General features: G+C 52.9%; 1 protein-coding gene across 4 annotated transcripts in view; it reads right to left on the bottom strand.

The window, feature by feature from the left end:
* Positions 1–5,951: 5,951 nt before the first annotated feature.
* The window catches only part of CHD2 (chromodomain helicase DNA binding protein 2), a 119,190-nt gene continuing 112,714 nt past the window's right edge, over positions 5,952–12,427 (bottom strand). For all 4 annotated transcript variants that reach the window (XM_035024060.1, XM_035024059.1, XM_035024061.1 and 1 more), the window contains one exon: positions 5,952–9,425. In XM_035024060.1, coding sequence (XP_034879951.1) covers positions 9,092–9,425 — 334 coding nt within the window. In that variant the 3' untranslated portion in view covers positions 5,952–9,091. The remainder of the gene's footprint in view (positions 9,426–12,427) is intronic.

Genomic DNA, 12,427 nt, shown 5'->3' on the forward strand with positions numbered 1-12,427 from the left:
GTGTCTTCCACCAGACACTAAGGGCAGGGACCCTACTTTGTGCCATGGGTTCATCTCTTAGGGATGCTCCAGAAATCACGTCTCTTTGGTCTGATTAGCCTTAGTTGTCCAACTCTTGAAACAATTGAAGAGTTCTTTGTCCAACTCCCACCTCGGCTGGAGAAGCTCCGTGTTCTGGCCAGGGGTCGGTGGGAACCCTGCATGCCCTAAGCAGGAGTCTAAGGACCTCTAATTCCATGGAGGCCCCCATTGTCTCTGGGGAATCGGCCCCACCCCGCTGAATCTGTGGGCCAAGAACCCCGCTACCTGTTTCAACAGCTTCCCCTCAGCTACCTTCCCCATCCTTCCGGGCTTTCTGCACTTTTGACCGTTTGATCACTTCCTGCCTGTGACCTGGATCTATGCCCTGAAGGAAAGGAACAGAAAGGAACACTCTCAGGAAGGCCCCCAGCAGAACGGACTTAATTAAGAGATGGAGCGCGCATACAAGGCGTGGCGTGGTGGGGGTGTTTCTGGGATCAGGGGACGCCATCCCAGGCAGCCTAGACCCCAAGGCCAAGGCTGGCACATCACCTTGCCCAGAGGAACACTGGGACCGCTCATGGATTCTTCCACATTCGAACCCATTCCTGCTCACCTCATGCCTCCCTCCCGCAGGAACCAGACAGAGCCCGCTTAAGGCCTGATGCGTTTGCTTTGTCTAAAGTGGTAGTCAAACCTACTGACCGTGTGGCAGGGGTGAGATGCAACCTCATTCTCAGCGTCAGCACCTCCACCGGGAGGGCACAATCCCAGCACCTCCCCCACCCTCTCCTCCTGCAGAGCAAACACCTACATACGACCCTGACCTTGAGTCTTGCAGTTGCTTTGACAATTTTCATGACACCCCAGAAGGTAGATGCCATGGCCTAGTTTCCAGATGAACACCCGCACCCATGCCACCTACCTACTCTTCCCTCGAGGGCGGAGTAGGGGCTCGGTGGAGTCAATCCAGGGTTCTGGTCCTGGGTTAGCAGGGAGTGAGGCCAGACCCCCGCCGGGAGGCTGGGTGGGTAGAGGGACTTCAAACCTGGACCCTGAAGAGAGGAAGGATGGGAGACAGGATCCCTCAGATCTGAAGTCTGAGAGGCTTAGGGTTCCAGAAGGAGACGGCACCAGAGTGGGTCAGCATGGTCCAGGGGTGGTCATCAGCTTCCCCAGGTGGGGGAACAAGGCTTCTCAGCAATCCCAGACATGATCCAGCTGCTGCTATAGACCCCACCCCCATTTTAATGGAGACTGGAGTCACCCCAGCATGACAGCTACATTTTTTGGCCACCTGCCATGTGTCAGGCACCCTGCCAAGTATTTGATCCAAGTGCTGATTTATCATGGTGGAGCCCCCTTCTGGCCACCTCCCTCCTGGAGTTCGGGTGGCTTGAAGCCCAGGCTCCATCCAAGAGAGGGGGCTTGGTTCGCAGGGCTCCTGGGTGGCCTTCAGGTCTAGGGCTGGGGGCCTGGGCCACCAGAAACCAAATGCCAAGGTAAGGGCCAGGGCCCCTCTCCCCTGGGCATTACAGGACAATGGCAGCATCCCCCACTTCACCCCTGCAGGAAGGATTAGGACCGAGTCACAGGGCCTGCCAGAACACGATGACAGGGGTGCAAAGGTGCTTGGGTGACGGTGGAGGCATCCATTGAAGGAGGCAGTGACAGGGTGGCCCTGAGAGGTGGGAGGAGTTTGGGTGGAGTCCAAGTTCTAACACTCGCCTGGATGTGTGACCTGAAGTCTTGGGGCCTCCCAGCATTTCATGAAGACGAGATTATTAAAATATAAGAAAGCAATGGGCCGGGCCCAGAGCTCGACCCCCAGTAGCCATCAGCAGACGGTGGTCTCTGCTCACAGGTGCGTCCCCCCGGGTGGCTTCATTTACTCTCAAGTCTAGGCCACGAACAGCTCCGGGTTCCCAAACATACCTGGCGAACGTTCAGACCCCTTCCAGGGGCCAATATTTCTCCAGGCCCTCCCTCCATGGCTGGACTTTTTATAATTCATTAGGCTAAATATAAATTCTTAATTGTAATAAATTGTAATTATAGCTCCTTTCAACCATAAAACCCAGACACATTTACTAATCAAGCCCAAACAAAACTGCAAAACCTTGTGACGAAGGTGGGGTTGCCCAGGCCCCTGTCACTGGTGCCAGGGAGTGACTCAGGTCCCCTCTACTTTCCACTCCTCGGACCCTGTGAAACCTGTCGTCGTGCGTCCCCCTGTCCCCCTGGGTAAGGAGCACTGACCCTTTGGCTCCAATACAACCCTAGAGTCCTGGGTTCTTTTCTCCTTCCCACTCTTCCAAATGATCCAGGGTTTGCTGAAATTACTTCTTTAAAATGTTCATCAAAATGGAAACCCTGGTCTGAGCCTCCGCCTGCTCAGCCCCCCCAGGGCCCCTTCTCTGGGCATCTCACAAGACAAGGCTCCAAGCCCAGCCCCCACACAGCCCACGCGGAGGCCACAGCTATGACAAAGTGCAGGCACCAGGGTGGGCCGGGACTCTGATGGCATCTGTGGGCACAGGGCAGGGACAGACGGGAACGGAAACGGGAACAGCAGGGGCCGAGAAGGCTGCTCAGAGGAAACCACGCTTGAATTGCATCTTGGAGATGAAGGAGATTCGTCTAGAGGGACCGCAGCCTGGAGGCCAAGCTCTGCCTCGAGTATCTGCAAGAGGCTGCAAGAGCAGTTAGGGGGCTCCCGGAGAGTGGCCAGCAAGGGCAGGGCACAGAGGGCTTTGGCCCCAAGCCAGGGAGCTTAGTGCTAAGCGGAGGGTCGGGGGAGCTGCAGTGGTGCCTGGGCCTTGTGGCTCAGGACGTCCCTCTGGCGGCCACACGGAGGGCAGAGGGGGGCGAGGCCGACCCCGAAGGAGCAGGAACCCGCGCGTCCCCCGACCAGTGTCAGTGAATCCGGGGCCGCCTGGACGGAGAGGGTGGGGCCACAGCCGGTCAGCCCCGCCCCCCGGGCCTCCTGCGGCTGGAGCAGGTGAGGCTGGCCTCGTCCCGCCGCCTCTCCTCTCCCCCATCCCCTGTCACACTTCCTGCAGGGGTGAGGTGGCTCCCCGCCCCTGGCTCCCGCGTGCGCTCTGCGGCCAAGGGAGGCGGCCCGCCAGGCCAGAGGAGTGACGGGGAGCCTCGCCGGGGGGTTGTGTAAACTTAAGTGTTGGCCGCGAGGCAAGCTATTTGTGGAAATCTGCTGCCCCCTGCAGGAAGATTCCAGAACCACATTCACTCAGGACCCTCAGTCCGGGAAGGGATGGGAACTAAGTGCCCCTCTTCCAAACACGAGGGGCAGACCCCCAGCTCTGGTGGCCGGAGTGGTCTCCGCTGGGCCTGGGGATGTCTCAACACCGCCCTCTGAGAAGGACGACAGGTGCCAAGCCCATCTCACCCACCCTCAGTGACCTCACTCACCCCACCAGGGCCTGGCAAACTCCGCTTATCCGACTTCTGTAGGTGCGGCTCGCAGAGGGAGACAGTAAGCCCGAGAAGGCCAGCTGGTTCAAACCCAGCTCTGTCCCCTTCCTAGACCCATGCCTTCCCCAACGCCCGGTCCCTATGCCCGTCTCCTCTCTTCTTGGCACTTAAGTGACATTTTGTGCTTCTGTTGTTGGGTCTAGGTGTGCCTTGCCAACCCTCAGCTCAGAGGGTGGGGCCCTCGTCCTGGTTTGCCGAATGTGCGTCCCCAGCTTCCAGAACAGGGCCTGGCCCATGGGAGGCGCTCAAGATCTTGGTCAAGGGAAAAACTTTCTCTCTCGTGACTGTCTAGTCCCCACGGCACTGTGAGCTTCCTGCTGGGCCTTCCTAGCGGAGTTTAATCTCCTCCTAGAGAGAGCCCTCTTGCTGGGCCCCTCCAGTGAGCTGGGATCCAAGAGGAGCAGCCCTGCTGGTCTCGGAAGGTTCTGGGCTGAATGCTAAGCCGGGGCTGCCCTCCGGGCTGGGCAGGTGCCCTCCTCAGTGTCCCCATCCTCCGCCCTCCCAGCAGGGACTGGTGAACACTGTCTCCCTCTGCGCAGGCCATAGGGGGGGTTACAGGCCTTTAACCCCGCGCTCTCCCGGTAAAACCACGTGAACCCGAGAAGCCAGCTCCTTCATGTGCAGATGAAGGTGCCCAGGCCACCTGCCCAACCGCACACAGGGAGGGGCCGAAGGGAGACAGTGCACGCCCTTCCTGCCAGCCCCCTGTAGGCCCCCGGGCCCCCGCAAGGCCACCATGGTGCACGGTGTCAGCGCACACCGCGCTGTGGCAATGACGATCCCCTTTTGCCTCACAAGAAGTTTTAAGAAAAAGATACCAAGTGTGAGCCCTCCCTGGGGCAGCTGGCTCCAATCAGGGGATATTCTGCCTGCTTTTGAGGGGAGAAGGCTGCAGGTCGCAGACTCGCCCGTGTTCCCGCACAAAACCAGATCTCAGGGCCACACAACCGACCGGGAGACACCCAACCCTCAAGCCTAAGGCGGGGGGTGGTCCCCCAGCACCACGAGGGGCCTGATTTCTACGGGGCCAAGAGCTTTTATTGGGTCGGGCTCTGTCTCTTCCCCAAGGCAGAGAACAGAACAAATAGGCAGGTTGGGAGGCGACGGGCCGAGCGGGATTCCAGCCTCAAGGTGTGGCGGGCAGAGCGGGTGCGGGGCGGGCAGGGAAGGCACGGGGCGGGCGCTGAGACGGGGCCTCGAAGGCAGACCTGGTGCTGCTCCTTTAAGAGCCACAGGTTGGAATCCCGAGTCCAGACCCGTCTGGCAAACTGCAGGGCCTTGTGTTTCAATAAGTGACCTTTCTGTTGGTGCTAATTGAGGAGGACTTGCTTTGATGCCAGACATGCGAGGCCCCGCCAGGGAGCAGGGAGGGGGCCTGGGCCTGCTTCTTCCAGTAAAAGGCAGGCTTCTTGGCAGCCATGGGTTTAGAAGCCGCGTTGCTATTGTAAATCATAAGCTGATTATTGCAGCGCTTTAAAGTTTCCCAAAGCGGTTCCAGCCGAGCTGTGAGTTGCAACACGATTGCTAGTTGTTTATCGAGTTATCGGCGAGAAGAACCCTCAACTCTTCTTTGAGTCTTTGACTCAAGAACTCTAGGCGCTAAGAATCCCAGCCTCTCCTTCCCGCCCAGACCAGGATGAGCGAGGGCCCCTGCCACCAAGCCTCCGGGGTCGACGGTCACGGGAGCTGAGTGAACACACGGGTTTATTTGGTATCAAGAATTGAGAGCCTCGCAAAGATGGGAGTTTGGTTTTGCAGTCCCCAAAGTACTAGCAAAACCCCTTGGGTCTGGCAAACTCCTCCAACTCCTACTCAGACGGGATCTCCACCCGTGGGCTGTGCCACGCTTCCTCCGTCTGGGCCTCGCAGGAGCTGGGCCTGCCCCTGTGCCAAACTGCTAGAGTTAACATTTGTGTCAGTGTTTCCATTATAAAATGCCTTTTTCCCCCTTCGTGAATATATAACCCAACTGTTAAATTACCCTCAAGGCAGTGCGCTGGCTGACACGGTGTTCTCACTTCCTCTGGATGGCGGGGGTGGGGCGGGACAACAAGGGTCTTCAAATGCACCTTCCCGGGCTCCCGGGCTCCATCCCCGGCACCGGCAACATGGGAAGCTAAGGGAAGCTCTGCTCCACCAGGGGCTGCAGCAGCTCCTCCGGCTCATCCCTCCTCACCCCGCCCGCGAGCTGCTCGGCCAGGGGCTGTTACCCTTGGCGGGGGCTGCTCAGAGACAATCTCAGAAACCTGCGGTGGTCAGGTCCCGGGCCCAACGCCACCGCTGGTGCCGGAAGGAAAACCGATGAGACTTTTAAGAGGCTCCATTTCAGAAGCCGGCAAGCAGTCTGAAGGCCCCAGCGGCCAAGGGAAGGCAGCAGCCAGAGGTGTAGCCAGTCAGAGTTCACGCCGACGCCACGCAATGTAACAGTGTTCGCCCGATTCTAAAAATCCTTAGTAACACTTTTTAATATACAAGAATCAAAAGTACAGCAGTTTTACAATGTAGGAAAATTTAATACATACTATATAAACAACATTATTTACATCAGAAATCACTAGGACAGTGGCATTTTTCACAAATATAAATTAATTACTGTTTAGTCAACAGGTTTTAAAAGTCCACAATTTTACAATAAAGAAAAGCCACCCGTCCCCAAACGCGTGGGGTACGGACGGACTAAAGCAGCCTGGACCCTTGGCCTGGCTCTCCCCGCCCGACACGGCAGCCCCCAAACAAGCCGGAAGACCACTGGCGCTGGGCCCCGGGGCCACCGCTCCTGCTGACGAGTGGATTTTGGTCTGTAGGATCCCAGTGTCCCTGTGTGAATTCGTAACTGAATCGCGTGTGCACCGCACATCCTGACGCAGCTCTCGGGCATCAGACTACAGTGTCTGCAGCACGATGTGAGAAGTGTTCTGGTTTCCCGTGGAAGGGTTAAAGGAATGACCGGGGTGGCGGCGGCGGGGCGGGGAGGGGGGCGCGCACATCAGATCGGGCTCTGCAGAGGGCCTAGCTGTTTCTCTCCAGTCTCTGAAAAGACCACAGTGCCATGCCTGGACTTTCACGGCATCCTTGCGCAGGGTATTTCTACTCAGATCTCAGGTGATGCTAACTCCCCACCCTCTTCCTCAACCCCTGCTGTTTCTACCCAATCATTAAATCCTTCAAAGCCAGGCTCCGCACAATACCACCCTCGCCGATTCCTGGGGCACTTTACCCCATCCACAAGGGAGAGAATCCCTACCTGTGCAAATGTGTTTGTGATAAAAGCATACAATATACTGATTCAGGTCAATGAGGAAATGCCTTTTTCCCAACCCACTCTTCAAACATACTTCAACACCTAAAATAGTTGCTTTTACGGGGATACTGTAATTTTATAATCAATTTAACACTGATCTGGCGAATATTGCCTTTTGCTACATCATATGGCACTAAAAGTCCTGAATGTAAACAAAAGGAAGTTCCTTTTTCTTCATGATGAGACATCTTTGGGAATAACTCACATCTCTTACCAACTCAGAGAAAACCACCCTTTCCGAATATTGAAATTCAGGGCCTCCTATAAGGGGAGGGGGACGCTGCGCCTCCCAGAGGACACAGCCGGACTTCCCAGGGGAGAGACATGCTGGGGCTCATCCCTCCCCCCAACCCCAAAGGGCCAGGCAAGCCAATCTAGCCTTCCTCTTCGGCCTGGGCAAGAAAACACAGGGTGGCATCAGTACTGTCAGCAAGAAGCTAAGCTGGTGGTGGCCAAAGCGGACACATGCTCTCCCCGAGCAGTCACAGTGGGATGACTGTGGCCAGGGGCGCCTATGCATTCCTTTGGGCTGTGCCCCAGGCCTGCTGACCCCCTACAAGCCCACGCTGAGCAACCCTAGTACCATGAGATCAGTAAGGATGGGGCAAGGCCCACTAAGCTCCCAACACAAGCTGTGAGGACCCAGACTCTGCTCTGGAACTCACCCCCGGCCAGCCCCAGGATGCTGCGTACAGCAAGCAGCAATGACCCACCAAAGCCACATCTGCTCCACTGGGGTGCCGGGACTTGGGGATTTCTTAGTAAAGGCATGAATGGTGCTGCCCAGGGTACCGGCAAGTAAGTGATGATCATTTTATGAAGTCCTCACAGGTTGGTTCAGGGAGTTTAACCCTGTGTGTGCCCAATGGGAAGGTTTTCACCAGCTCTGAGCCTGGACACGTTTAGGCACGGTGTAGGTTCAAGTCAGTTATTCCATCCAGAAAGGCCTTTGGATACTCAAACAATACTGGTGATATCTAAAATGAATAAAACGGAAGGCCCAGTATCAGAACGAAAGGAGCCTGATGAATTGGGTGCAACCAACTTGCCTTCTGACTCCGTTCAACCCTGGCAGGACTCTGTCGGCGCAGTCCCCCGTCCTTGGGGGCTTCCTAGTTCGCAAAAACTTTAACTTAGGTTTGTACTTTCTTTGATCTCATTCTAAAAAAACACCGGAGTTCAATTCTACTGATGCCCGACTAGCCGTACAAGCCTGTTCCCCACAGGTCACTGAGCTTCACCTGCCCACCCACCACACGGGTCAGCAGACGTTGTGCCCCGCGCCGTCTACTTCTTCACGCCGTGCGAAGGGAACTGAAGTCACTACAAGGCAGCTGCAGAGGCGGAGCGGGCACAACACCCAGAGCCCCCTCCCCAGAAGCCGCTCCTCACCTGCACCTGGGCACCTGCCAGCAGCAAGCCTCCCCCTCCAGCCGGGCCCTGGACTGACACTTCTCGCCCCAGGATCAGAAATCCACCAGGGAATCCGAGGCCCTGGCCTCACTGCCCCCACCCCAGCCCCTCTGTCAGCCCACCCTCAACCAGGAAGACCCACGCCAGGGCCAGTGCTTCCCCACTCACAGTACTCAGGAGTCTGCCGGACGGGCGCTCACTCCCCTGGCACCAGGGCGGAGGCGGCCCACTCCGGAGACCAGGCCTCTGAAATATACAGATAGTGTGGGAAAAATTAGTGTTGGTCGGGAAGGGGCCGCTGCGGAAGCTCTTCCCCTCCGTCCTCCTGCAACACAGGTGTCAGGTGAGGCCCGAGTGTGCGGTTTCTCCCAAGAACACGTCTGAGGAGCGTACCTGCTCCCCTTCAAGTCCCATTGGCGAGACCCACGCCCCGCTCCCCGTCAGCAGCATCCGTCACATCACAGTGAAGCAAATCATGTGCCGTCCCAACAGGTCCCGGCAGCCTGCACACACACGCTCCTACCCAGCCCACCGCACCCAGGCTTCCTTCCCTGGGGAAACACAGCCCACGAAGCTGGTACATACACAAAAGTCACCTCTCCCTCCTAGCACCCATCGCAGTGACAGGCCAGAACCAGGCTGGAATGGGATGGGGTGTCAAAGTGCAGGAGTGGCGACCCAAACCCAAGCTGGACCAAGTGAAAGGCCCCACTCCTTGAAGTGCTCCTTCCACCGGCAAGCTGACAGCAGCAGCATGTCCAGAAACTCCGCTTGCTGGTCTAGGTAACTGGCTCCTACTGGATCAGACCAAAAATATCCAGGTGCTTAATGACTCTTGCTCTCCCCTTCTTGCCCAGCTGTCCTTTATGTTTTCCGAACATTCCAGTTATAATCTGGGTTGTTTTTCTGTTCTAGTGATCTCTCCAAAGGAGACCTGTGATCCAGGGGTGACTTGGAATCGTGGGGAGACTTCTGAGAAGGGGGCGAGCGAGGGTCTGAGACTGCAGGGTGCAGGGGAGGCAGGGGCTGTTTATACTCCCCCAGTTTGTCTGTGTGGAAAGAGCGGTAATGGTCCGAAGGTCCTTGGCCATGGTAGCCCATAGGGGGGCGGTGGTCAGACATTCGTCGGAAATCCTGCTGGTGGTAGTTCTGAGGCCGAAATTCATCGGATCTCCTCCGCTTAGAGTCATGATGGTGCCTGAAATGGAGATGCAAGGATTAGCTGAAAAGACCAAACCCATCCCTTCCTTCTTCATCCACCGGCTCTTCCTCACGCACTCATATTCAAGGACACTTCCAAAGGACTCGAGTCTCTACAAATGCTTACATTACTAGGAATCGGGGGGAAAAAAAAAAACCCACAAAAGCAGTAACAAAGGGCTATTTTATAGTTATTGGCAAAACACAACCTATGAAATGACATAAGCCTCAAGTCTGCAATGAAACAAGTACACACTTGAATCACTGGTGGCTTTGTAAAGCCGTACTCCCTTCAGGAAAACTGGCAAGATCTACAAACATTTTCACATTCTTTGACCTGGCCCAGGAGAAAAGAGCCACGGAAATTATTTGAGAAGTTATTAGTAACAGTAAAAGCCACAATCAACCCAAACAGTCAACAGTAAATGAAAGGTTAATTAAATTATTTTAAAAATTGACTCAATGTGAAGAATATTAAAATTTTTAATTAGCACCACAGTAAACTGCTTGTTATCCTGTTAGAAGAAAATTGGTACTAGTCAACAACAAAAAGACGAACAACCCAATTCTCCGAAGATCTACAAATGGCCACTAAGCACATGAAAAGAAGTTCAACATCTTTAATGAAACAAATCAAAATCACAATGAGCTACCCAATTCACACCCACTAGGATGGCCTCGTTTAAACAAACATACAAACACATACACACACGCACACGCACACACACACAAGGTAAGTGTTGGCAAAGAAGTGGGAAAATGGCAACTCTGGTACATTGCTAGTAGGAGGGTAAAATGTTTCAGCCACCGTGGAGAAGTCAAACACAGAACTCCCATATAACTAAAAATTCCCTCCTAGGCATATACCCCAAATAACTGAAACAGGTATTCAAACGAATACTTTTACACCCATGTTCGTAGAGCACTGTTTACAAGAGCCAAAGGTGGAAACAATCTGAATGTCCATCAATGAATGGATAGATAAAAAATACACAATGGAATATTATTCAGCCACGAAAAGAAACAAAGTACCAGCATGTGCTACAAAGTGGATGAGACTCAAACATGATGCTACATGTTCAAAGATGCCAGGCACAAAAGACCACATCTTTATGATTCCATTTATACAAAATATCTAAGGGAAGTAAATCCATAAAAACAAAATACAGATTGGTAATAATCAGGAGCTGGGGAGACAGCAGAATGGAGGGAATGCTTAATGGTTATGCAGCTTTTCTTTGGGGTGATCAGTGTTTAGAACTTGAGACCGAGACGGTTGCACGACATTGTGGATGTATTAAATGTCACTGAATTGTTCCCTTTAAAATAATTAATTCATATTATGTGGATTTTCCCTCATTAAACGAGAGAGAGAGAGAGAGAGGGGACAAAATGTATAGAACAATGGTTCTCAAGACACCAGATGTCAGGTAAACAAAGAACAGTGATTCCCTGAGGGATGGAAAGCAAATGAGATGAAGCTCATAATAAACCCCTCACTGCCTTGAGACAGTTTCCAGGCCTCAGCACAGGGGGAGGGAGACTTCCAGAATTAATAGGCAGGGGCAGAACCAAGGCAGCTGGAGTTCAGAGGATGGAACGCAGAAGAGAATTCTGCACACAGAAAGAAGTTCAAAGACCTGCAAACGGTTCCCCTTGGGGATTCAGTGAACACCATTCAGGGTGTGCATGTGAAGAAACTACCCAAGGCCAGGAAATAACCACCTGGAAGGCTGGAGGTGCAAGTGCCCTGTTCTCACCAGCTATACCAAAAAACCTCAAGTTTCAAGGGACATCAGTGGAGTACCATGAAGCATTCCTGCCTCCGGTGGGAAAAATCAGCCCTTGCCAGAAAGCAGCTCCCATTCTGCCCAAAGAATCTTAACAGCAAGACCTGAAAGGGTCGAACTGTTTGCAAGTAACCTGTGTCTCACAACAAAGCTCCAGAATATTTATAGGAATACAAAATACTTGGCACTCGGTGAGGCATCTAATCAAAAATTACCAGGCATGGAGAAAACCAGGAAACTAAGACCATAATGAGGAAATAAGCTAATCAACTGAAACTAACCCAAATGGTAGAATTAGCCAACAAGGATAAAACTATTTATAAGCTGTATTCCAGATTTCAAAAGGTTAGAGAAAGATTTAAATTGGGGGGGGGGGGGAATGCCCAAATACAACTTCTAGCAATAAAACTCCAATGTATGAAATGCAAAACATATTAGATGGGCCTCAAGGCAGGTTGACATTGAAAAATAAATCTCAGTGAACTTGTAGACACAGCAATAGAAACTATCCAACGGAGACAGAGAGAAAACAAAATTTAAAAAAATAACCAATACAAACAGTCTAATTACAGGTGTAATTAGAATCTCCAAAAGAGGTGAGAAAGAGGACAGAAGAAATAATGGTAAAAAAATATTCCTAATTGGTAAGAAAGATAAACCCACAGATCCAAGAAGCTCAACACTTCCCAAGCAAAACAAACACGAGGAAAAATACAGCAAGATGCACTATAATCATTGATAAAAACTAGGAATAAAGGAAAAAAAACACACGTTATGTAAAGAGAAACAAAGAGATGACAGATTTTTTTCATCAGAAACAGTTCAAATTGACAGAAGAGGAACATCTTTAAAGTGCTGAAAGTATTCATCTAGAATTTATACCCAGCAAAGGTATCTTTCATACATGAACGCCAACTAAAGACTTTCTCAGACATAGAAATGCTGAAAGAATTTATCACCAGCAGACCCATAGTAAAATGACAGTCCTTCAGGCAGGAAAAAAAAAAGTGATAATGGAAATACAGATCTAGACAAAGAAATACAGGGCAAATGCCCACTGGAGCCTGACTAGACGATACGGAAGGGTGGGAGGTGAGGGGGACACAGACCCCTCTCAAGGAGATAGCAGCCACTCGGCTAGAGCCACTGGCTAATGTGTTACCAGATCCTCCAAAAAAAAGGAGATGTTTATACAAAACTTTCCAAATTC

Source organism: Mirounga leonina, unplaced genomic scaffold (assembly GCF_011800145.1).
Source record: "Mirounga leonina isolate KUSES-001 unplaced genomic scaffold, KU_Mleo_1.0 Mir_178, whole genome shotgun sequence".
Classification (NCBI taxonomy): Eukaryota; Metazoa; Chordata; class Mammalia; order Carnivora; family Phocidae; genus Mirounga; species Mirounga leonina.